This window comes from Trichechus manatus, unplaced genomic scaffold (assembly GCF_000243295.1).
Source record: "Trichechus manatus latirostris isolate Lorelei unplaced genomic scaffold, TriManLat1.0 scaffold00024, whole genome shotgun sequence".
Taxonomy (NCBI): Eukaryota; Metazoa; Chordata; class Mammalia; order Sirenia; family Trichechidae; genus Trichechus; species Trichechus manatus.
In genome coordinates this window covers 6,533,636-6,560,593 of record NW_004443960.1, presented here as the reverse complement: position 1 = coordinate 6,560,593, position 26,958 = coordinate 6,533,636, and the positions used below count along the sequence as shown (strand labels likewise).

Here is a 26,958-nt window from a genome sequence, read left to right as displayed (position 1 = left end):
TTTCTATTTTCCTAGTGATGTATATGACTGCCTGGGTGGTGCAAATGGTTAAGGTGCTCAGCTGATAAACCGAAAGGTTGGAGTTTTGAGTCCACCCAGAGGTGTCTCAGATGAAAGGCCTGGTGATCTACTTCTGAAAAAATCAGCCACTGGAACCCCTATGGAGCACAGTTCTACTCTAACATACATGAGGTTGCCATGATTTGAAACCAACTCCATGGCGACTGGTTCGTGATGGATGTAGTAGATACTCTATACAAGCTTTTGGAATGACATCATTACACTATGATGCTGAATAGTCCACAGGCGTCAGCTTTAGGGAAGCTGGTAGAGAAGCTCAGCTTCTGCAGAAACCCAGGATGTGTTAAACCAGACGGCACCTGCTCAGGGTGAAGATGTGCTCATAACGGGCAACCTTGTTTATCGGGAGTTCATTTCCCTTAACGGCAAATGTTGCCAGAAGAAAATGTGACAACATGACTCTCTGGGAGAAACTCCATGCACTGGGTTCTGTAGAGTTAAGAGTCGGAATCGACTCGACAGCAACGGGTGTTTTTTTTTTTTTTAAATATATATAATTAGGTTCCAGGAGCCCCGGTGGCTCAGTGGCTAAGCACTCGATTGCTAACTGAAAAGTCTGCGGTTCAAACCCACCAGCTGCTCTATGGGAGAAAAGACCTGGAGATCTGCTTCTGTAAAGTTCACAGCCTCGGACACTCTATGGAGTAGTTCTACTCTGTCAGATGGGGTCGCTATGAGTCGTAATCGACTCGAAGTCACACAACAACAACACAGTTAGCTTCCAATTTCTCAATCTACAGGACCTGAATAACTGAAGGGGGAAATGACTAAATCTCAAATCCTTAGTTTTAAGCAAGTTTTGGGAAATGTTCTGGGCATGACATTCTTAGCTATTTAGAAACTTACGTTTTGTAGGACTGTACTCCAACATCGGTTTATGCAAAGGGAGATGGCTATGCATTACAATATTTAGGAGCAAATAAGCAAAACCAGGTTAATCAAAAGTGCTTAAATGTTAACTCAGCTATCTAGCAATGAGTTCCATGTTTAATTCAGACATCTATAAAAAAGCATGCCTTTGGCTTACAGATATCAAAGCACGTATGCAATGAAGATTGAGTTTATACAATTATTGACAATAACACTATAAAAATAACTGAAAATCTTTAAATCTCTAAATTATTAGCAGAATATTCTGTAAGTATGTATCTGTGCATGTGTGTGCTACATCTTTGACAAGCTTTCACAAGTTATGCCTCCATGGTTTCTTATCCAAGGGAGCCTCTGCATTCTTAAAAGCAACCCATAAATAAGAAATAACACTGGAGCAAATTTATATGTGCACATTGAGGAAGCCTGGTGGCACAAATGGTTAAGCACTTGGCTGCTCACCAAAAGGTTGGTGGCTCAAGCTTACCCATCCAGCAGCTCCACGGGAGAAAGACCTGGCATCTACTTCCATAAAGATTACAGCCTAGAAAACCCTAGGGGGCAGTTTTACTCTGTCACATGCAGTTGTTATGAGTAGAAATTGACTTTATGGCACCTAACAACGACAATCAAAATATGGAATTTAAATGAGCATATATTCACAGCAAATGCAGTGGTGTCCTCACACCTAAGTAGGATGTTTCCCTGTTAAAATTCAGTGCCCCATCACCCTGTCAACCCAACACAAGTCTCCCAACAGCTAGGGAATGCAATGTGAATGAAAGATCAAGCTGCAGTTGCTTTCAAACCTACTCAATAATCCAAGAGTTCTCCCAAGGATAGCGCTGATGTATTACACAAGATAGAAAAAGAGGATGGATGGGCCAAAGAATGATTGCATAGACCAGCATGATGGAAACTGACTCCATGGAAAACCCACTACACAGAAAACCTTGCTTGGTGGAATTGGTAAACTTTGGTTTCCTTCATTCTGGTGAAGGTACTATTTGAGTTTGGATTTCCCCAGAAGCAGAGCTGGAGTAGAGACCCAAGAGCAAATAGTTTATCTGGGAGTTGATCTAAGGTAATGTCAGGAGAGGTGTGGGAAAGTGAGATATGGAAGGGAGGAAGCCAGTAAAGATGTGTTAACTCTTAACAAGCAAGTGAGCCCTGTGGGCAGCTGGAGTTTACTCTCACTGGGAAACTCTAGGAGATGGCGTAGAACACACCTTACTGCTACCCCACCCAAGAGTTGAGGAAGCTGGGGCATGATCTACCAAATACCTGCCTATCATGAGTTGAGTTCTTCTCCCAGGGGTATTAATTTCCGAATGCTTCTGGCTGGCGCTGTGCGTAAGTGGAACCTGTGCTGTGTTGTTAGGTACTGTCGAGTTGATTTTAGACTCACAGTGACCCCATGTGATAGAGTAGAGCTGCTCCATAGGGTTTTCTAGTCTGTAGACTTTACGGGAGCAGATTGCCAAGTCTTTCTTCTGTGCTGGGTTCGAACCACCAACCTTTTGTTTAGCAAACACTTAACAGTTGCGCCACCAGGGATTCTTGTAATGTGTCCTACAGTTATAGAAAACCCCTATGAAGAGGCTCATGAGGGTTTGCAGTGAGCACCCTTTGACATGTAGAGGTGGGTGATGAGAGGACATGTGAGGGCCCCAACAATCCCTGCTACAGGTACCCCCCTAAGCCTACAGAAATCATGCATTCACTCATTCAGTCATGTTTGATTCAATACTTAGGTGCCATAGGTAAATGATTCTTGTTTGAATAACTTTTACATCCTCATTACTCTTTGGGAGTAGAAATCAACAGAACAAGTAGATAATAAAATAACATCAAAGGGTAAGTGCTATTAACATAGACATTCCAACAATACTGCATTTGAAGCTCTTGGACCTCAGTGGGGAAGAACCAAGTGCCAGTGGGGACCACAAAAGGAGAAATTCCAAAGTCAGACATACGTGGGTCATGTGCCACTGACGACCCCAGGCTGCCTTGGATAGTGGTTCTGGATAGTCTGGCCTCTGGCTTTGGAAATTCTGCATGAAAATGGAGGTAACTTGTCCCAGGCCACGGAGCAATAGTGTATGAGAGCACATGTTGAATCAGCTTACAGAGAGTGGGTACAGTACAGAAATACCATGACAGGATCTAGGTTCCTATCGTCTTTGCCCCCTAGTGTTACATCTGTGCATGTGATGTTATATGGAAGTAGGACTTTCCAAATGGAATTAAGACTATGAACCTAGATAGAGAGATTGCCCTGGGATATCCAGGTGATCCCAATGTAATTACATGAGCCATTAAAAGCAGAAGAATCAATCAGACAGATGTGACAGAAGAAGAGGCAGGAAACACTCAAAGCATGAGAGGGGCTCAACCTGCCATAGCTGACTTTGAAGATGGAGGAAGGGGGCCATGAGCTGCTAAGGAACACAGGTGGTCTCTATAAGCTGGGGACAGCCCTCAGCTGCCAACCTGCAAGGAAGTGAACCCCTCAGTCCTACAACTGCAAAGAACTGAAGTTTGCCAACAACCTCAATGAGCAAGGAAATGGATTCTCCTCTAGAATTTCCAGAAAGGAACACATCCCTGCCAGTGCCTTGATTTTAGCCCGGTGAGACCCATGTTAGAATTCAGACCTACAGAACTGAAAGATAATAAATTTGAGTTGTGAAGCTGCTACATTTGTGGTCATTTTCAAAAGCAGCAATAAGAAGCTAATACAAATAGATTTCAACATGCAGACTGACACTGGTCTACTCATTGTGGCTCCTAAGGGGGCTCTGTTTAAGTTAAACTTCCAGTGTCACCTTCTGGGTTTGGTAGGAAGGAGCTCCATGATCAGCTGTCAGAGCCTGCGTCAGAGACGAGGAAGGCTGAGGGTTGTCACACGAGCTCCACCTTCTCCATTCCTGGTTTCATGGATTGAATTGTGTCCCCCCAAAATATGTGTCAACTTGGTTAGACCATGATTCCCAGTATTATGATTATAAATCATAATCTCTGCCTGTGGTTAAAGAGGATTAGGGTGGGATGTAATACTCTTGCTCAGGTCACACCCATGATCCAGTGTAAAAGAAGTTTCCCTGGGGTACGGCCTGCACCACCTTTTATCTTACAAAACATAAAAGGAAAGGGAAGCAAGCAGAGAGTTGGGGACCTCACACCAACAAGAAAGAAGCACCTGGAGCACAGCAAGTCCTTTGGACCAGGGGTTCCTGTGCAGAGAAGCTCCTAGTCCAGGGGAAGACTGATGAGAAGGATCTTTCCCCAGAGCTGACAGAGAGAGAAAGCCTTCCCCTGGAGCTGGCACTCTGAATTTGGACTTCTAGCCTACTAGACTATGAGAAAATAAATTTCTCTTTGTTAAAACCATTCACTTGTGGTATTTCTGCTATAGCAGCACTAGATGACTAAGATACCTGGTACAGATTCTCTGTATACTCTTCTTTATAATAGGGAACAACAGATAATCTATGTGCTTAACCTGTTGTGTTTGTTTGGCGCATATGTGAATATTTCCATTTTGCTTCCCAAAGGAAAATTCTACAGCTTTGGGACAGAAACTATTATGAGACAAGTCTGTTCATAGGAAATAAAAGATTTTGGGTTATCAAGAGTAAACAGGTATAAACGAAGGGTGTCTGCAACTTGAACTAGCTCAGAAGACAGGGCTAATATCAAATTTTCATCTTGTGAACTACCTGAGCCTTTGTGTTTTATTTCCTTTTCTTCATGGAAAACTCTGGTAAACAAAGAAAAACTATTTCAACCATGGATTCACTCAATGACCATTGAAGGGATGTTAAACTAGAGTACATGGATTTCCAGGATTGCACCTACTGTTCTGGACAATTTCTACGTATTTTACAAAAACAGATCCTCCTCTTTATAAATCAGTGTTGGGAAGGTAGCTGTCAAAGAAATTAACTGGTAGCATCAGAAACTTCTGAGCATTAAATACTCAGCTCATTTGGTAGCTACTTAAATATCGAACTAACTGGGAGAGACATTTTCCAGTTGTCATAGTTGGAATCTGCAAACATTTGGCCCCGATTCTAAGACTAACCCCCCAACTCCAAAGAGATAAAACATCATATCCTTCTCATATCTTAACCTTACAGTGTGACTGAGCATTTTAGCTCATTTCCTCCAAGTGGATGCATGCTTACCTTGAACTTGGATGAGCTAGGTGGTTAAAAAAATAAGTGTTGAAATCAGATAAGCCCGGGTTCAATTCCTAGCTCCACTATTAGCTGTGATTCTTGGGACTAAGACTTAGCCTCTCTCTGTTCCTCTATAAGTGGAGATTAAAAGAGAATATTGCAGTGAAATAATACCTAGAACATTTAACAGGTAGGATGACTATGACTTTAAAGTTTCACTATTGGCTTTAAAGTTCTCAAATCTGACCAAGCTGTACAAGTCATCCGGTGCTGCTATGACAGAAATACCACAAGTGGGTGGCTTTAAAGAACAGAGATTTATTTTCTCATGGTTCTGTAGGCTAAGTCCAAATCAGGGTGTTGGCAGATAGGCCAGCTGGGAAAAGGGTTAAGACTAGACAGACATTCCCTTGGGTCCATCTGCAGCTATTTGATTCAACAAGTCTAGGGTGGAGTCTGGGAAATGGTATTGTTGTAAACACTTGGGCAAGTAGCCTTTGGCGGCATTCTGCGAGCCATTACCTAAATGACATATGACGATCTACTATTGCCCCTCCTTTCTCTGCAGGGATCTAGGGGATCCCATGTGACAGGAATGGGGAATATCTTACTTCTGCAGGGAAAGGAAAAGCTCTGATTACCCCGAAATACAGAGGTAATCCCCATGCTTCCCAGGCTCATGATGACTCACAATTCACACACAGAAATGAGCAAATGCAGGTAAAACACTCAGCCCTGTTCTTGGCATGAACCAAGAATTCCCTTGCCCCAGACTGCCAATACTAAAACGGTAGTGCCACTCTACAAGGGCATCAAGGCATATGGGAAATGACGCAGGAGACAACTTTGAGCAAATCTTTGACCAAGCTTTTGCCTCTGTAATTCTCCAAGTTTAGCGTGTCCCGCCAGTGTATCGGGAGGATTCTTGTATCACAGGGAAAGCAATGGACTCTCAGTAACTTCAGCAAAAAAGGATATGAGATATCTCAAGGGACGGGTGGAAAACCAGGCTTGTAAAAATAATAATAATAATAAAAAGAGGAATCAGGGAGGCTCTGAGGGTGTAGCCCTAGGAACCATCTCTGGAGTCTTACTAGGATTAAAAACAAAAAAAAGCTTGCCTTGGAGTCAGCTTTGATTCATGGCGACCGCACTGCCTCATAGTAGAAATGTTCTCCACAGGGTTTTCAATGGCTGATTTTTTGGAAGTAGATTGCTAGGCCTTTCTTTCAAGGTGCCTCTGGGTGGACTCAAATCTCCAACCTTTTAGTTAGAAGATGAGCATGTTAACCCTTCACACCACCTTTACTAGGATGTCACCACTGAGATGAACCAACTCTATCTTCCATACTGTGAATACCTACAGTTAAGAACCAAAGTTTCAGGACAGAAAATTCAATTGGCCTGTGTCAGTCATGTCTACATTCCTAGGCAGGGGATGGCACCTTGATTTATGGTCACGTGAGAGAGAGGAGAATTAACCCCAAAAGGACAAAGGAACGCTGGCTTCCTGAAGGGAAAGGATGTTTGCTGGCTGCCAATGTCAAACAAGCATGTGTTCACTTGTTGCACATAGCCATCGAGTAGGCCCCTGATTCATGGTGACCCCATGCACAGCAGAACAAAATGCTGCCCATTCCTGTGCCATCCCCATGACTGGCCATACCATTGTGATTCATGGTGACCCCATGCACAGCAGAACAAAATGCTGCCCATTCCTGTGCCATCCCCATGACTGGCCATACCACTGTGATTCATGGGGACCCCATGCACAGCAGAACAAAATGCTGTCCAGTCCTGTGCCATCCCCATGACTGGTCATACATCAGACCACTGTGATTCATAGGATTCTCATTAGCTGGTTTTTGGAAGTAGATCACTATGCCTTTCTTCCTAGTCTGTCTTAGTCTGCAAGCTCCACTCTACCCACTGTTTATAATCACGGCTTAAACAGGACCCTTCAAGCCATGAAAAGATGGTAGGTGGCCTTGCTGTCGCAACACTGTTGTTCTTAGGATATCAGTGTGGATGTCTGCGTTATCACCCAAGAGCGGCCTCCTCTTCTCTCATTCCCACTGAAACTTTCTCGCCCCCTACCAGCCCCAAGTAGAGGAAACTTAAAAGATGTTCTACTTATTTGCTTCCTTCCTCATTTCCCTCCCCAACCAAGCGTTTTTCTGGGATGGTATTTAGATCTCGGAGGAATAGAGCAGGAAGACAAGACCTCGATGAGGCATCAGTCATAGAAATGAGGATCGGCTATGACAAATTGAAATGTCAGCATTATTAGCCATTTTGCTTGAAGCTGTTTGATACCGATTCAGCGATAAAATAAGAAATGGGATGGATCTGCCCTGGAAAGGGGATGATGACTAGGAATAATGGGCTAAAATTAAAACAACGGAAAAGGAGAACGGATATTAGGCCAAGACTCCTAAATGTGATTAACTTTGGAGACTTCCCCAAAGAAAGTGCTGAAATGCCTGGGGAGATCCAGACGGAAAGGGCTACAGATTAATTAACATATAGGTGAGTTACAGGATTCAGTATAAAAGTAGGGAAGTGGGAACCAGTGCATTTCTTGATTTAATCATGCCTCATAGTGAAGTTGGGGAAACAAAAATCTTTAACTAGTTGAATGATATCTTGGTCCCCCCCACCCCACCCACCACCCCGCTTTGTGCTTACCACCTGATGTTCTTGCAAAAGTGGAGGAACACACGAGATCTCTATGGAACAAGGTGAAGTCCAAGGACTTGAAGACAACATCCTTGTCAAATATTTTGCATGTATGTATGACTTTCTTATTTTAGTAGGGTAGCCCTTGGGTATTTTTCTGGTGATCTGAGGGGCAGTGGAGTTTACAGAAGTAGAGAGCTAATATCTTTGGAGCAAACTTCTTCTGTTTGGGGGAATAATCACTAAGATGGGATCATTAGTTATATAAAATTAAAGCAAGCATCCACCAGTTTTTTCTTTTTTCTCCTTGGAGACACACGCAAACATACACACTGAGGGGTGAAGAACTGAATTTACAAACAGATGGGCCTTTGTCCCCAGTTCCTCGGAAGTAACCTCTAAGCCCTTGGAATTTCCCAAGTGATTGGGGTGTCTTTGTTATTCACGGAGGGCTCCAGATCACACCTGATTGTTAATATTGATGAAGTGACTCAGGGTTGACACCAGAAAGACCCACCATGTGAATCAGTCCAACCTCCAGGGGTGGGGGTGGGGAGGCTGAAGATTCAGTTCAATCACATGGCCAATGATTCAATCAATCATGCCTACATAATAAAACTCATTGCCATCTAGTCGATTCCACTCATAGTGACCCTATAGGACAGAGTAGAACTGCCCCATAGGGTTTCCAAGAAGGGGCTGGTGGATTCAAACTGCTGACCTTTTGATTAGCAGCCTGAGCTCTTAACCACTGTGCCAAATACAAACTCTGGACACTAAAGGTCAGGTGAGCTTCCCTGATTGACAATAAATCGATGTGCCAGAAGGGTGACGTGTTGTGACCCTGCAGGAAGAGCACAATGAAAGCTCTGCCTTTGCGACCCTCCCAGACCTTGCCGTATGCATCTCATCATTTGGTTGACTCTAGCTTGTATCCTATCAGCCAGAAGTAGAAAGTTTTCCTGAGTTTTGTGCACATTTCCACTGAGTTATCAAACCTGGAATGTAGTGGGACCTCCCAAATGTCTAGCCAGTTGGTCATAAGTATGGTGGCCTGGAGACACCAAACTTGTGGCTAGCGTCTGAAATGAGGGAGACTCTTTTGGAAGAGAGGCCAGGCAATCTACTTCCAAAAAAAAATCAGCCATTGGAAACCTGGGGAGCACAGTTCTACTCCGATACTCGTGCATCCACCATGAGTCAGCATCCACTCGACGGCAACTGGTTTATAGGAAGTTAGGGTCAGACGATCTGCGTTTCCACACACACAGACACACAGGAACACACATGCATAGAGCTAGGCAGGGAAATGCATCCGGAGACCTAAGAACTGCACCCCCAAGGGTCCTCTCTGTAGGACTCTCATTCAGTAAAACTTTGCTAATCACTAAAGGGCATCTTTCGCTGAACTTTTAGGATGTTAAGGCAGGGAACTGTGTTCATGCTTCCAAAGAACTGTTTTCTGGAAGACATAACAATCTAGAGAAACAAGTTACTCAAGGCTTTTCTCAGGAAGGGGGAATATTCCATCTGAACACGGGTTGGAGGGAACAAGCACCAGAACGTTCATGTGGACCAAGTAAGCCTGCCTGAGGGAGTCCCAGTATCACTTGCTGGAAGATCCTAAGAAAAAGGATAAATGTGTCCTTCCATTCTAGAATGATGAGGTTCTGATCCAGTATGGTTGGAACATAAAAGTAAGTTTAATTTTAGCCTGTGCTTCAGGTCCTTGTATCAGCTACATATACCCTGGTGTTGCTGGCTGCCGTCAAGTAGATTTTCAACTCATAGTGACCTCACAGAACAGAGTAGAACTGCCCCACAGGGTTTCCTAGGCTGTAACTTAACAGAAACAGATCACCAGGTCTTTCTCCCACAGAACTGCTGGCTGGGTTAGAACCACCAACTTTTGGCTAACAGCTGAGTTCTTAACCATTGTGCCACCAGGACTAGATGTCATCTTATTTTGGGATGGGAAAAGGTAGTTAACTGGAAGTCTTTTAAAGCAAGAAATCACTTTTAAATGATGCAGAAATATATTAAACCCCTTGTTTAAATGTAAGATGTATCAATATGCATTAATTTGTTGACGTTTGATGTGAGGCCAAGGCCTTTTCTTTGAGTGATTTCTCTGTTGACTGAAATCCCTCTCATTCCTCACATATAAGCCTCACTCAGAATTCACAGTCTACAGCAGAGGTTGGTCAACTGTGTGCCAAATCTGGCCCTTGCAGTCTTTTTTTGTAAATAAAGTTTTATCGGAACACAGTCACACCCATTCATTTATGTATTGCTTTTGGCTGCTTTTGTGCAAAAATGTCAGTGTTAGTAGCTGTGACAGAGACCATACATCCTGAGAAATCTAAGTCACTATCTGGCCTTTTACAGAAAAAGCTGGCCACCCCTGGCCAATATTATCAGTTCTGGTTTTGTTTAAACCAAAAACCAAACCCATTGCCGTCGAGTCAATTCCGACTCGTAGTGACACTATAGGGCAGAGTAAAACCGCCCCAAAGAATTTCGAAGGAGCACCTGGTATTTTTGAACTGCCAACCATTTGGTTAGCAGCCATAGCTCTTAACCACTATGCCATCAGGGCTTCTGTTTTGTTTAAAGTGGAGTAATAATTTCAAGACACTTCTCAAAGAGTCTGACTGGAGAATCCTTCTAGATTACTCAGTGTCCTTTTTCCCACTAATATTTTACTTTACTCTAACACACAGCTAATCAAAATAATTTTTGAGACTCGTTTTCATAGACTGTTTCCAAAGCTTTTAACTTAATTTTCATAGAGACAACTCTTTTTTTTTTTTAACTGCACTCATTTTTCATCTGTTTACATAACATTCCACTAAATAATGTAATTACAATAACAAGTACAGCTGGCAGAAGCAGGTCTGGGAACACACACAACCGACTCTTGGCAAGCAGACATGGCAACGGGTGAGGAGAAAGGTGGAGTTGTACGGAATGGTCTCTTCCCCGGATGCCGTGAACATCAGTCAACATGTTTCATAAATGGAATGGACAGTAAGTGCTAACGTGGTAAGTTTGGTAAATGTAGGTCAATTAAGTTAGCTTTTTCCATCATGCCCTTTTACATAGCATCTCTCATTCCTGGTTGTGATCAGCATTTCACGTGTACATTTTCTTGGAATAGTTACTGGGTAATGTCTATCTTTTCCATCGGACTGTAAGATGCAGGAGGAGGAGGAGAGGGACTGTGTAGGTTTTGATTCCTCATTCCATCTCCACTACCTAGCATGGTGCACCACCCTTCAGACAGTTCGATGGACTGTGGTGGTTTGCATGTTGCTGTGATGCTGGAAGCTATGCCACCCGTATTTCAAATACCTGCAGGGTCAACAATGGTGGACAGATTTCAGTAGAGCTTATTTTGCTATGAGTCAGAACTGATGAAACGGCAACGGGTTTGGTTTCTGGGTTTCCAGACCCATGCAGCCTAGGAAGGCCTGGCAATCTACTTCTGAAAATCAGCCTACGAAAACCCTATGGATCACAGCAGAACACTGTCTGATATGGTGCTGAGAGATGAGCCCCTTAGGTTGGAAGGCGCTCAGAATACACAGATCCACAACAATGGACTCGAGCAGATCAAGGACCCTGAATACAGTGAAGGACCAGGCAACATTTTGTTCTGTTGTACATGGGGTCACCATGAGTTGAAGTTGACTAGAGGGTAATTAACAACAATAACATCTAGTATGGTGATTGGCATACAGCTCATGCTCAATAAATATTTATAAATAACTGAGTGGAAGCAAATACTCCTACAACAAGCCATCCGAAAACTGTAGTCAAGAAAACCTGAGTTTAGTGGGGGAACATGTTTCCTTCCTGGTAGTCCTAACCATCACAAAGGAAGAGTGGGGTTTTAGAAAGTGGGGGCGGAGCAGGGGAAGAATGTCTCTGATTCTGATCCCTCCTTTCCAAGGCAGCTGGGAGGTTTCATTATCCCACGCCCTGATGAAGCCAGCATTTAAGCCAAGATGATCATTAGCAGTTTGCATTCTGCAACCCACTTCACTCTTGTATCTAGCAGAAATGAGAGACTTGCTTCTAACTGGCAAATTAAATATTAATAACGCATATCTGCTCTACCACATCCTTCACAAGGCTGGCACCATCATTTCAGCGTTTCTAAAACTCCGGTCGTTTGCATTCCGGAGTCACAGTTTTTGTCATAACTGCAGGCAATCTGTAACATCATGTAGTTATTATTTATCTTTAAAGCAACTCATTTTTAACCTAAATAAATGTATTTGCCAAGGAAACTTAGACCACTGGAAATAAATAAGAGCTAATGGAAGAAATAAATCCATTAATACCTGATAATTATCAAGAAATTATCTGACACCAGACACTGTTCTAAGCACCTCACATACATTAATTGTTTTAATCTTTGTGTGCACACATACACACACACACTTGTACACACACACCTTATCAAATAGGTTTAATTATTAACTCCATTATACAAATGAAGAGATTGAGGCACAGAATATTTAAGCAGCCTTTACAAAGTTGTACAGTATTAAGTAGCAGGAACTAGATTTTATCTGAGTTGTCCTTTCCATTACTTGTTTTTTATAGTACTTAACTACCATATTTTGCAAACAATGTTGTTGAAGTCCAGCTAGAGGTAGGTTCTAAGCCCGAAGCATGCTGTCCTTTTGATAAAAAAGGAGAGCTTGGAAGTGTTAAAACCAAAAACCAAAAACCAAACCAGTTGTCATGGAGTCAACTCCTACTCGTGGTGACCCCATGAGCGTCAGAGTATAACTGTGCTCTATAGGGTTTTCAGTGACTGATTTTTCAGAAGTAGATATCCAGGCCTTTCTTCTGAGGTGCCTCTGGGTAGATTAGAACCTCCATCCTTTTAGTCAGCAGCTGAACACATTAACCGCTGGACTCTTAGGAAGTGTTATCAAAAACCTGTTGCCATCAAGTCAATTCTGACTCATAGTGACCCTATAGGACAGAGTAGAACTGCTCCATAGAGTTTCCAAAGAATGGCTGGTGGATTAGAACTGCCAACCTTTTGGTTAGCAGCCAAGGTCTTAACCACTGTGCCACCAGGGCTTCCAGAAAGTGTTAGAGACTCCTTAAAGATGTTCTAGTTAAAACTGAAGAGTTTCTCGTTGACATAATAAAAAGATCGAAAGACGCGTAAAAAGTGAGTACCTTTCTAAGTGGTTCACCATCTCTGAACAACTGGATGTTCACTACGTGGAATCTGTGAATCCTGCAGAGGGTACAAGTCCTACACTTGAGGAAATACTGAGAAGTCAAGTGTAGCACACCTCTGGCCCAGGATACTTTGCCCAGCTCTGATCTCCAAGTCTAAGGGCATAACTGACACCTTGGGGTATTTACTCAGCTCCCAAGGGCTCTCTTTCCTTGATAATGGCCCTGAGCAACTAGGTCTACACTGCTTCCATGAACACAGTTAACTGTACCAGACTGAACAACAGACCCAAGCTGGGGCAATCCGACTCCTTTCCCCCAAATTTGTAAGCAGGATACATTGACAGCCAGTTTCTATGCCTGTGGGAACTGATGCAGCATAAATCTTAGGGGCTGGAAGGTGCCAGGTACATAAAGAGGTAGAGAGAGCCTTTCTCAAAGGAAAGAAAAATCCAGAGCAGACCCATAAAGAGAAGCAAAGACAAGGGACGAGAGATAGCTGCCCCAGTTCTGACAGCTTTCCGATGCTAAGCTTGGAAGAGGCTGCATAGGCCCGGCTCACTATTATTTACTCCCCATTGCTAACCACCACATTGTCTCGTGATTTTTCCCTGTTCTAGTCTCTATAAAAAGGTTTAAGATTAACTGATGTTCCTCCCTAGAGGGTGGAAAACAAGTGATAATGATCTAAGAATGAAAAAGCAAACAAAGCACCCATTTTGTGACATGAAAAAGCAGGATGTTGCCAGATTATCCCCAAAGATGTCACCAGATAACCTCTAAGAATACCAGTAGAAGGTTAACTCATCTAAGACATCATCACCTCAAGGAGAAACTACCACAAAAGATCCATAATCCTGTCCCTATAGAAGCCTTCAGCTGATCTCCAGTGGGGGAGACGGGTTTTTTGGAGGAATCTATTCCCCTCTGTCTCCTATATATCGATATTTAATAAACATCCTGCTGCTCACCTCACCCCTGTCTCAGAATTGGCTATTGCGGCAGGCAGCTCCGATCCGCGTTATTGCGGTAATAAGCTCTGGTCTTCAGAGGCTGGCTACATGCCTTTTCTGCTTAGGCTAGCCAGAATCAGTCTCTATTATTTGCATTCAAAACAACTGAGAGGCAGTATGTTCTGAATACACCACAACACCGTCAACTCCAAACCCCAAACCTGCCCTCCGAATTGTCTTTCAATGTGGAGAGTGGTGTGGGAATGGATATGCCTTGATTGTCCATATTCTCTAGCTGGTTATTCCTAAGGAGCCCTGGTGGTACAGTGGTTAAAGCACTTGGATACTAACCAAAAAGTCAGCAGTTCAAACCCACCAGCCTCTCTAAGGTAGAAAGATGTAGCAGTCTACTTCCGTAAAGATTCCAGCCTTGGAAACCCAATGAGGCAGTTCTACTCCGTCCTTTAGGGTCACTATTGGGAGTAATAATATTCTGTTAACAACAGCTAACACTGTTGACGATGAGGTATACTTTTTGTTTTACGTGTGTAGTTTGGTGACTTTAATTACGTTCATCATGTTGTGCACCCACCACCACTAGAAACCCAAACCAGTTGCCATCGAGTTGACTCTAACTCATGGTGACCCCTTGTGTTTCACAGTCATATTGTACGTAGGCTTTTCAACAGCCTTTAGGGAGTAGACAGCCAGGTCTTTCTTCAGAGACGCCTCTGGGTGGATTCACACCACCAGCCTTTCGGTTAATAGTCCAGCGCTTCACTGTTTGTGCCATCCAAGGCCTCCTACCACCAGGCATACATGTTTTGAAGTCCTTTACGTAAATCATTTTATCTAGTCAACAACCCTAAGAGAAAAGTATCCCTGTTTTACAAATAGGGATATTAAAGTTTTGAGAGACTAAGAAGCATTTTGAAAGGGGGTTTGAATCTAAGTCTATCACCTGTGCTCCTGACTACCTCTAATTACACCCATACTATGCTGAATCTTAGGGCGTCCGTCTGCCACTGGGCTGATTAGATTTTCCTTCCACCTGGGAGCCATACCTTTGCCTGAATAGAGTGTTCTGACCACATTTGTTCATCCCAATCAACGTCCAATATTCATAGCACAAACCATTACTTGGACCCCTGGTGACCAAATATTGTATGAATGCTAAGAAAAGTGGGCGACAGAATCCCCCACCTAGGACCACACAATCTCTCCACATGGGTAGGCTGCCAAAAGAAACAGAGGGTTCTGAGATCATTTAATTTCTCTCTTGGTTGTTTACTCATCCACTTGTTGATTCCAGATGCCAGACAGGCCAATGTTGATGGCTGGCTTATGACAGCTGCACAGATAGCACTGCCTCGACCTGTTGGCACCAATCAACAGTGATCCTGGAACAAGTGTTCAATACAGTCCACAGAGTCAGGAGTACTTAACGAACAGATTGCTTGGTGAGCTGTTGTGGATCATCTCCAGCCAACAATTTGAAATGTATGTTCAGAACAAGTGTAATCTAGATTAAAAAAAAAAAATTGGGGTGGGGAAGGAAGAGGTTCCCTCTTCTGTAGTTAGTTGTCTCACTGGCAACATGAGCAACATCATCAGTTAGGAGTAACTGGTGGATGTCGTTCTCTTGCGCAGGGTAGGGGTTAGGAAGTTCAAGGACAGTGTCTCTGGAATGAGCTGGGTACCGGGTGCCATGTCTCATGCCTGTTGTTGACATCTGATGCTGATGGGAAATTAGCAAAGACTGCATCCACGTTGGTTCCAAAGAAAAGAAGACAAAATAAAAAGGGAGTGCCAAGTTGGGTAGAAGAGTAAGTTTGGATTTTGAGAAGTGATCTGTGAGATAGGAAGCTGGCAGAGAAAGCCTCTGTGTCAAATTCTAGGAACCAGAGTTCTGGGGTTCTGTGTGTGGTTCCCAGGGCCATTCATGTGGGAGAAAGGGAGCAATTAAAGGAGTTGACAGGAAGCAGACACAATGAATGGCATAGAGGACCCATGTAGAACGCTTTCATAGCAGACCCCGGTGGGTAATTACCCCATAGGCATTCTCCTTTTCCTCTTACCTGATCAAACCTCATGTTTCTTTAGGTATCATGGGGGTGAATCATGGCTGCTATAGCCATTCACTGAGATGCCAGGTCCCTTTGCCAATGATTGGTGTGGAGATGGATATGTGACCCCATTCTGCCAGTGAGACTCAAGATAAAGTATATAGAGGCTTCTAGGAAAGTGTGTCCTCCAATAAAATGCAAGAAACCGTTCATCTACTACTTCCCTCCTGGGTAGCCTGCTGTCATGTGAGGAAGTGCTGCTGGGAGCAAGGCAGCCATCTTGGAAGAAGGAACAAAAGACCACAAGAAGCACAAAGATTCCAAACCACTAAGCTTATAGTGGGTATGTTATTAGAGGGTCAGCGAAAAAGAGGAAGCCTCTCGACAAGATGGATTGACACAGTAGCTGCAACAACGGGCTTAAGCATAACAATGATTGTGAGGAGAGTGTAGGATCGAGCATTGTTTCTTTTTGTTGTCCTTAAGATCACTATGAGTCGGAACCAACTCGATGGCACCTAACAACAACAACAGTCCCTGGAGAAGGACATCAGGCTTTGTTGGTAAAGTAGAGGGTCAGCGAAAAAGAGGAAGCCCCTCAACAAGATGGATCGACCCAATGGCTCCAACAGGGGGTTCAAACATAGCAATGATTGTGAGGATGGCGCAGGACCAGGCAGTGTTTCGTTCTGTTGTGCATAGGGTCTCTATGAGTCAGAACCAACTCGATGGCACCTCGCGACAACAACAACAATCCTTACATCAAAAATCCACTGACTCAGCCCTGGAACTAGGAGATGATTAAATGCCTTTATCATTTACAACTGGCAGCCAATAGCATCCTAATTGTCAAAAAGAATAAGATTATCAGGAGTGCTTCTCAGAGTGTGTTCTGCAACCAGAACTGTTCTGTGACCAGATGAGTTTGCAAAAATCTGCATCCATCTCTCTGCATTTCACTTGTGCAAACTGTAGGCTCTGAGAAGTTCTGCAGATAAATTAATTCATTAAATAACGTTGAATTTCTTTAAGTCTATATTTTCCAACCTTAACTAATCATAGAATCTTTTTTCAGGCCTCTTGATATCTTATAGAACACGTACTTCACAGAGTCCATTTTGGGGGAAAAAGATTAGGATTTGTAAGAAAAAGAAGGGAGAACAGAAGGAGAAGTTCTTGGATATGCCAATCTCTACACAGCATCAACACACGCACGACAGAAAGGGCAGTTGTCTTTTTTTATACTATCTGCCATTTCCAGGAAGGCAAGGAAAAGAGATACATTTATGAGTACTCACTTGCATCCCTGAATTCTGACAACACAACAGAATGTACTAATGAAGAAATTTAAACTTGACAACACAGCCATAGTCCAAGCGTCCTGTAGAGCAAATCTGGCCATGCTTTTGGACTGCTGCTCTTAAAACATATTTTAAGAAGTGTGGTTGTCAGACAGACACCCTTAAATGATGTGGGTAACTACACAGAAATCTATTTCTTGCCTTCTCTCCCTCTTTCTAAGAAACAAACAAACAAAAAAAATGAGGTCAACGAAATTGGATTGAATTGGGATAGGCAGGTAGTAGCATTTCAGATCCAAATGACCCTCCCAAACCCTAAAAAAAGAGAACAGTGCCTTCCTAACAATCACCTTAATGAAATGGGTGTTCTTTCCAGATGGTAGAGGGCTGACTGCACACACAGGTGTAGAAGGGAGGGAAGAAGGAAAGGAGTGAGGGAGGGAGAGAGGAAGGGGAGGACAAAGAGAGGGAGGGCAAGGACGGAGGGAGAGAGAGAATGGAAAGGAGGAGACAAAAGGAAATATTCATAGACGCCTCAAAGGTGAGACAATCTCTTTTGAATAAAATCCTACACCAGTCCATGATAATAACATTGGGTTCTTCCAGGACTAGTCTCCGGAGAAGGACATCGTGCTCGGTAAAGTGGACGGTCATCAAAAAAGAGAAAAAGACTCTCAACGAGATGGATTGACACAATGGCTTCCACAGTGGGCTCAAACATAGCAAGGACTCTGAGGATGACGCAGGACCAGGTAGCGTTTTGTTCTGTTGTACAGGGGGTCACTATGAGTCACAACCGACTCATCGGCTCCTAACAACAACGGGGGGGAGCTGGATGCCTCAGAGACAAACGGGAAGTGAAAGTCTCCCCATGCTGCCTTTGGGACCATTTAGATTTTGGACCACACAAATGTATATCCTGTTGATTCAAATATGTTATCTATCGCTTCAAAACATAAATTAGTTCAAAATGTAGAAACAGTGACTACAACAGCAACAGCAAACACACACCTATCAGTGATATTAGACACGGCCTCATATGGGGCTACTGGAGTCTCACTGTGGATTCAACTAAAGGACCGTTATATCCAACCACTGTTTGAATGTATTTAATTGGGGAGGGCACTGCATTTTTGTTCCTAAACCACACCCTTGTCAACAATGTCCTCATCAAATGCAAAGCAGCAAACCCCTCCAACCACAAGCAAGCACCTCATTACCTCCTGCGTCCTTAACTTGCCAGACAACTCTCATCTGCAGTAGAGATTTCAATATTCTCTTAATTCGGGGGACTGTATCAGGGATCTTGGAGACAAAAGCATGCATTCATCTTTATCTAACTCTGACCTAGTTCTGGCCACCGGCCCCATCCAAACAGGAAGAGAAATCTGAAGTTGTAATACATTATTTACTAAGATGAACCAGTAATTCAGACTGCAGGGAAAAAGCAATAAGAGAGCTCAGGAAAGCTGAAAACATCTCGAAGGCTGTTTCATGAAGGAGTCACAACGAATGTGGGCACAGGTACTTAGAAGCGGAGTGGGTAGAGACGAGAGGTTGATAGAGAAGGCCATGCCACAATACCGCAGGAAATAAATATGCATAAAAGAGAAGAAAACCTCAACTCACTGTCTCAGCTTCGTGGGTTCTGCCTTTTGTGTCACATAGGCCTTAACAAACCAGATACAAACTGCAATTGTAAAATGGAAATAACTCGGCACATCATTGTCATTTTGAGACCACAGTTAAGTAAATGCTCTGAAAAGTTACAACACAGTCTAAATGGCATTAAAACTAGACCAGCTGCCGTGGACTCAACTTCGCCTCATGGAGACTCCATGTGTGTCAGAGTAGAGCTAAGCTCCATAGGGTTTTCAAGCGTCTGACTTTTTGGAAGTAGATCACGAAGGCTTCCTTTCAAGGCGCCTCTGGCTGGACCCGAACTGCTAACTTTTTGATTAGCCGCTGAGCGCTTAACAGCTTGCACCATCCATAAATAACATTAGATTGATTTAATAAATTATTCTGACTTATTATACCACTTTGAGTACAAAAGAGCCCTTGTGGTGCAGTGGTTAAGAGCAACAGCTGTTAACCAACAGGTCGGCAGTTTCAATCTATCAGCCGCTCCTTGGAAACCCTATAGGGCAGCTCTACTCTGTCCTATAGGGTTGCTATGAGTCAGAATCGACTCGGCAGCAATGGGTTTTTGGTTGAGTACAAAGGTTCCCCGACCCCAAACCTTACCATTATGAATTTAAAAGCAGCAGATTCCTCCGGTTTTTGTAAGGATTTGGAACATGACGATAAAGTACGTGGGCCATATAAACTGGCGGCTTCCACCTCTGCTGTTGAGAGAACCCAATCACGAGCTCAAACTCATCCATCCCAAACACGACTTAAAGAGAAAACAAATAAGAGGGGGAGGTGATCCCAACATTCCTTGAAACGCCACACCCATGCCATGTGGGACACCAACCATGGAAGCAGGATGACGCCAGCAAGCATCATTTATAAGCAAACTGTTCTCTCCTCATCTGGGGAATCCTTTTTACAAGTAACACATCTGAGCACTGAGAGAGTTTCATTTTTAAGAAGGGAAAGAGGACATGAGGTTTGATAGTCTGTCTCCTTCTCCCACATACGCAAATGCCACTGAAAGCAAAATGTCCACGGAAGACGTGGATTCTCCTAGAAAATGCCCTTGGCGGATTAGTGGCACCCCCACTTCAGTCAACAGCAAAAGACCATTTTGGCCACTCAGCAAACCACCAGGTATTCACATTAACAAGGCAGCAAGACATCCTTCTGACCTTTGTTATTACTTAGACTTCATGTTGTACACAAAAGAGTACAATGATGTCAAACAAATTCCAGAAGAGAAGTATTTATTGCTGAATCTAAATCAAAAAATCCATATCTACTATAATGGCACTTCAAAGGAAGATATACTGTATTTACCAGCTCAATCAATACTAAACTGGCTCGGATAAATATTTTCAACTCTACCAATCTTAAGATGAAGCCGGCTATTTAGAACCCCGTGTCTTGGGAGAGAACCCGGAAGTATTTTACAAGCAGATGCACCTACCCTCAGCTGCTCTCTTTCACAATTCATCTGTTGTCTTGAAACCTACAAAGAAAAGGAAAAAAGAGAAAAAAAAAAAATCAGAAGGGTCTGCATTAGACACAGCATGAAAGAAAATGGAAAGTTACTTCTAATCACTGTGCTCAAAGCAAATCCAGAATTAATTAATTATGTACTTTTTTTTTTTTTAAGGTCTAAATACCCTAAGCTTTACTTAGAGTTTCAATGTGTTTATCCAGACGCACAACTGGAATGAGCCAGCGTCTGAAAGAGAAATGAGGAGAAGATGCAGGAGAAGGTGTGGGAGGACAACCTGACCGGGTGAGTGCTTCTCTCTTGGAATAAAAACTCCCTCTTCTCCTCACAGGTTCAGACATTCTTCCCTCAAGGCTTACTCAGGATGGATGGGGTCATGACACTGGACATCACAGTGTCTTCTCTGCTATCAAGGGTCAGTACAGTGTGAGCTACACCCCTTGGCAAATGGGTTACATTTTACGGTCCAATTTTAATCAGACGGTAGTAACTACCTGTAGGGCTGTGTTAAGGAGGATTCTGAGGTCAATACAATCAAGCGCCGCAAAACGTACGTTCAGGCAAAGTCTGACCGCATATATGTCTGTGGTCCCAAAAGGTTATAATAGAGTTCAGAAATCCCCGTCAAGAGAATGGGACATAGTGGACATCACCAGTCGTAGTGAACACAACAGATTCCCGCACGCAACACGTGTATCTCACTTTTCTTGTATACAAAGCAACTGCGCTGCCAGACATATAATAGTACATATATAAGTTATGATACATATGTCTTGATAGTCATAATAAACGCTTGTGTTACTGGCTTATGTATGTACTGTACTGTACTTTCTACCATTATTTTAATGTAAACTTCCCCTGCTTACAAATAAGAACGTTTACCATATAACATTGTATGCTTCCACTCATAGGCAGCAGCATTCAATCTTGTGTTCACACAATGTCCAAATCACATAAACTCCTACGTCACAGAACACATGGTGGACGTTAAGTGACGCATGACTGTACTTATATGAGAGAAAGAAACTTAACAATCTGTGATCTCCTTCATGAACTCAAGAAAGAGGAAGTAGCAATACATACGGCAGGCATGATCATCCTTGCCTTACTTAAATGTGTTTCTTAAAATCCAAGGATGTTTCTTCAGGGTGACCGTATAATTTACTGCCCAAACAGGGACACCTAGGTGCATTTAATGAGGTGGCGTTAATGGCTATGCCAGGGACAGCAGATATGAACTGGGACTTACAAGACAAACAGGAATGTGTATAGGCACCCTCCCTATATGGGACCTGGCAGACACAACTCAAGTTTCTAGACTGCAGTGAAATTTAGGTCTGCATCCCCAATTTATTTTTTATATTTTCTGGTATGTTTTTAACCGACGAAGAAACCCCTGAGTCCTAGCATCTGACAGTATACTGCAAGGTTTTGAAACTTTTGCTAAAGGATAAGAAGGTTTAGAGGCTCACTTTTGATGTATATTTTATGCATTTTGTATTGAAAGTTTCTTTTTAGCTTATCTCAAACAAAAACAAAAAACAGGAATGTTTATTTGTGGCATGGCAGGGCCCTAAATCTATAAATCAGTGCTTTTCCATGCTCTGTAACCCAGAAATACCACCTCTAAGCAGAGCTGTGAAGAAAATAAGCAGAGAAACACACAATTTTTTATTCACATGTTGATTAACTATAGCATAATTTATGAACAAAGAATTGCAAATATTCACAATGTGTGATAATGGGGAAATTAAAAATAAATTATAGTACAATGACATGGTCACATATCATGTAGCAATTAAAACCATGATTTTGAAATATGGAGACACGGAGAATGGCTCAAAAAGCACTGTTTAATTTCTAAGGGAAAAAAAGCTTCGATGGTACACAAATATTGTGATTCCCATTTTGTGTTATAAATAGAGTGAAGTAGATCATTAAAGCAAAGAAGAGGAAGAAATAGAAAGATCAAAAAAATGAAACAGGGAAGACTGGGAGGAAATATTTCAAAATATTAAAAGTGAAATGGGTAACATTCTGTAAATATTCTAAAAAGCATGGGCTGTCCACTTTAAACGGGTGACTTTGTGGTGTAACATTTATGTAAGATACATCTCAATAAAGCTGCTAAAAAATGAAGTGGCTGTGAGGTCCTGGTTCTGGGTAAGACGGAGAAGCACACTTCACTGTCTCCCCACTGAATGCAGACATAAAACTTGGCATTGATGAAGGGTAATGACTGTACAGTCAGTTAATGTAACTGATATCACTAAGCTGTACACCTGTAAGAAGTTGAACTGGCAACAAACACACACAAAAACTTGGATAGAATGCATGGAACAGCTATTCGAGGTCTCTGAAAAGTAAACAGGAGCAGGGAGATTAGGAAGGAAGAGCCAAATTTAAAGTACCATCGGACAAATGGTGAGTTCCCCCTCCTTTTTCCTCCCTGGTGGCTCAACGGTTAAGCACTCAACCACTAACCAAAAGGTTGGCATTTTGAACTCACAACTGTCTCCAAGGGAGAAAGAGCTGGCGATCTGCTCCCGTAAAGATTAAAACCCAAAAGCAATTCCTCTGCTGTCGAGTCGATTCAGACTCATAGTGACCCTATAGGACAGCGTAGAACTGCCCCAAAAGGTTTCCAAGGCTGTAAATCTTTACGGAAGCAGGCTGCCATTATCCTTCTCCCGTGGAGAGGCTGGTGGGTTTGAACCACCGACCTTTTGTTTAGCAGCCTAGCGCTTAACCACTGCACCGCCAGAGCTCCTCCTGTAAAGATTACAGCCTAGAAAACCCTATGGGGCAGTTCTACTCTGTCACGTGGGTCACTATGAGTCAGAATCGACTTGACGGCACCCAACAACACCAACCTCCCCTGAAATGAATTCAAGGCAGCTTAGAACGCAGAATTGAGCAGTCAGTTACCAACAGAGACAGTCCCTGGAGAAGCCCTGTAGTTTTTGCTTGAGAAGCAAAAGAGAGAATCTTGATGCTCAAAGAGACTGGGGGAAAGACCCCATCTTTCTTTGTCTCCTCTGTCCTCCACCCTGAGTTCCCAGCTAATGCCCTGGCGGTGGCAGTGGGGTAAGCAGCAGTGGTAACAGCAGGAGCTGCAGGCACCTAGCACTCCGGGAGGGAAAACCTTCCTCTGGATCTGAGAAGGTGGGACAAACCCCAACTCCTTCTTCTCTTGTTTTCTGTTTCTCTGTCCTCTTGCCACTTGGCCCCAGTAGCAGAAACACATGAACAGGGTAAAAAATAGCACTAGCCCTCTGGCTGGAAGACACTAAAGGGGAGCCCCAGGAAAGCAAGGAATACTTGGGGGAGCCTGGATGGGAAAGAGCTGGGGAAAGGGAACCCTTACAGAGACTTTAGGAAATCCCGGACTCACCCTTGAGCTGTACACGGGGGTTGTTGTTGTTGGGTGCCGTCGCGTCGATTCCGACCCATAGCAACCCCATGTGACAAAGTAGAACTGCCCCACAGGGTTTCCTAGGCTCCGATCCATACAGGAGAAGATTGCCAGGTCTTTCTCCCTTGGAGCTGCAGGGTGGGTTCGAACTACCCCTAGGTTACCAGCCAAGTGCTTATCTGTTGCACATCAGAACTCCTTGTACGTGTGTGTATCTAATCCTAAATGGATACCATAGACTTTGAGAATGTAACTAAGGGTCGGACCACTGTCCACGTTCCAGGCTGGCCACTGGGAGAAACAAATGGTGAAGAAACAATCGGACATCTGCATACAGAAGATCCAAAAAGAAAGAAAGAACAAAGAAAAAGGAACCTCACACTTCAGACAAAAAAAATTGAAAATGGAACATATATTTAAATGTAAAACATACAACTAAAGTGGGTGATGCAGTTAAGGGGTGATGGCAATACTTTCATCTTATTTTCTGTGATATTCAAATTGTCCTTATGAATGTCGTGCTGTGAAAATCAGGAAGCATTTACTATCAGCGCCTTGCAGAAATACAAGTGTTTGGAGTTTTTGAAAAATTGTATTGAAATAGTGAGAACTTTCATTATAGTAAATTAACTCAAATCATTTTTTTATCTTATAACAAAATTAGTATGTCTAACATCTGCCTTTAAAATCCACAAGAGTTTCTCAGACTCACAGACACACAATGATAGCATTTTAAGGAAACAAGGAGTCTACTGACCTAAAAACTGTGAAATGAAGTCATATTATATAATGTTTCTATCTCTGAGGATACTGAATGCAAAATTCAACAGTAACTGTGTAAATAACTACGTTGTTTTTCAGATGAAGATGATTAAGGAACATGAGTTTTGGGGATACTCAAGTGGGCATTTTGGGTAATCTCTGCCGTGGACCTCAGTGTGATGGATTGGCACGATGGTCGCGACAATGGACTCAAACGTATCCATGATGGTGAAGATTGAACAGGACCGAGAGGCAAAGTTTCCTTCTGTCAAACGTGGGGTCACCAGGAGACAGAGCTGAGTCAAAAGCAATTAACAACAACAACTGCAGTGCACATGCTTGTTTCGTTTTGTCTTGTTTAATTTTTCCTGCACAGAATCTTGTTGGCTCGTGTGCTGGTGACAAAATCCCTCCTCTCCTTTTGGAACATGTTGTTGTTGACTTTAGGTGCCACGGAGTCTGTTCCAACTCATAGTAACCCCATGTGATGGAGGAGAATTGTCCCACAGGGTTTCCTACGCTATAAACTTTATGGAAGTAGATCACCAGGTCTTTCTCCTGAGGAGCTGTTGAGTGAGTTCAAACCGTCAACCTTTTGGTTAGCGGTGAGCTCTTCACTATTGTGCCACCAGGGCTCCTTTCGGAACGTACTAATATGCAATTCTATAAATTGTTTGTGAATTGGATGTCACCACCACCACAACCTACTTGTTACCTGACAGAGTTCATGTCTGCCATTTCCTCTTTGGTTGGAAGTAGGTGTTACTGTCCGCTTTTAGAGTCCACTAAGTGACATCTACACATCTTTGGAGTAAGGTGGCTAGTGACCTTCCCTTCTTCAACTGTTGTTGATGTTAGGTGCCATAGACTCGATTTCAGACCCATAGTGATCCCATGTGATGGAGGAGAATTGCCCCACAGGTTTTCTAGGCTGCAATCTTTACAGGAGCAGATTGCCAGGTCTTTCTTCTCCACAGCTATTGGGTGGGTTCAGACTGCCAAGCTTTTGGTTAGCAGCCGAGCAGTTAACCATTGAGCCACCAGGGCGCCTTCTTCAACTAGCAGTCCTCAAATACAAACTAAAAAAAAAAAAAAAAAAAGATTTCCACTCATTCCCTTCACTGAACACTGAGAGCCAGTTATGCAAGATGATTAGCTCGCATCCTGAGTCTGTGCTTTTGTTACAACTGTGCTCATCACCCAACACTCCAAACAGGATGCAGTGATGCTCGGCCGGCTCAGCAAGTTATTGCCTGACTGTCTTAGTTATCTAGTGCTGCTATAACAGAAATACCACAAGTGGATGGCTTCAACAAAGAGAAATTTATTCTCTCACAGTCTAGGAGGCTAGAAGTCTGAATTCAGGGTGCCAGCTCCAGGGGAAGGCTTTCTCTCTCTGTTGGCTCTGGGGGAAGGTCCTTGTCATCAGTCTTCCCCTGGACTAGGAGCTTCTCAGCACAAGGACCCCAGGTCCACAGGACATGCTATTCTCCTGGTTCTTCTTTCTTGGCAGTATGAGGTCCCCCACGTCTCTCTGCTTACTTCTCTCTCTTATATTTCAAAAGAGATTGACTTAAGACACAACCTAATCTTGTAAATTCAGTCCTGCTTCATTAACATAACTGCCTCTAACCCCACTTCATTAACATCGTAGAGGTAGGATTTACAACACCTAGGAAAATCACATCAGATGACAAAATGGTGGACAATCAGACAATACTGCGAATCATGGACTAGCCAAGTGGACACACATTTTTGGGCGACAACATTCAATCCATAACACTGACCTAATAAGACTCTTAAAAGTCCACCCTTCTGGGAAATTTTATGGGAGAGGTTTGGAGGAAAAAGGCACCTGTAACTCCTTATCTTCTATTATGAAAAAAGACCCTTTCCATACACACTCTTTCAAAAGCCAGCCTTGAAAGATATCTTAAACGTATACTCCACTCTATGTCATTTCATCTGGAAGCTTACATGTGATATTTTTTTACCTCCCATGGCACTAATGCAAAAACCCAATATATTTTATGGCCTAAATTTTTTTTAAAAAAAAGGGAAAGTAGAAAGTCTGGTGCTGCTACTTTAAGTTGCTTCTAGAGAATCAAATACCACAGTCTACAGTGCTGCCAAGTAAGCACTTATGAAAGGTTAGAAACTGAAGCAATAAACTTCAGCGTGAGCCCCTGTGCTCTCCTGGTTGACCGGGATGTTTAATAGCAAGGATTCATCTTTCTCCATCTCCTATCTTCATCTAGACAACAGGGCCAGAGATCTTTCTCCATCTCCTATCTTCATCTAGACAACAGGGCCAG

The 26,958-nt window shown here is 43.0% G+C and overlaps 1 protein-coding gene across 1 annotated transcript in view; it reads right to left on the bottom strand.

Annotated features, from left to right (window-relative positions):
* Positions 1 to 26,958, bottom strand: part of RBFOX1 (RNA binding fox-1 homolog 1) — a 1,254,735-nt gene that overhangs the window by 664,586 nt on the left and 563,191 nt on the right. The window contains exon 3 of the mRNA XM_012554607.1: positions 20,434 to 20,475. Within this exon, the coding sequence (XP_012410061.1) occupies positions 20,434 to 20,475 (42 nt within the window). The remainder of the gene's footprint in view (positions 1 to 20,433; positions 20,476 to 26,958) is intronic.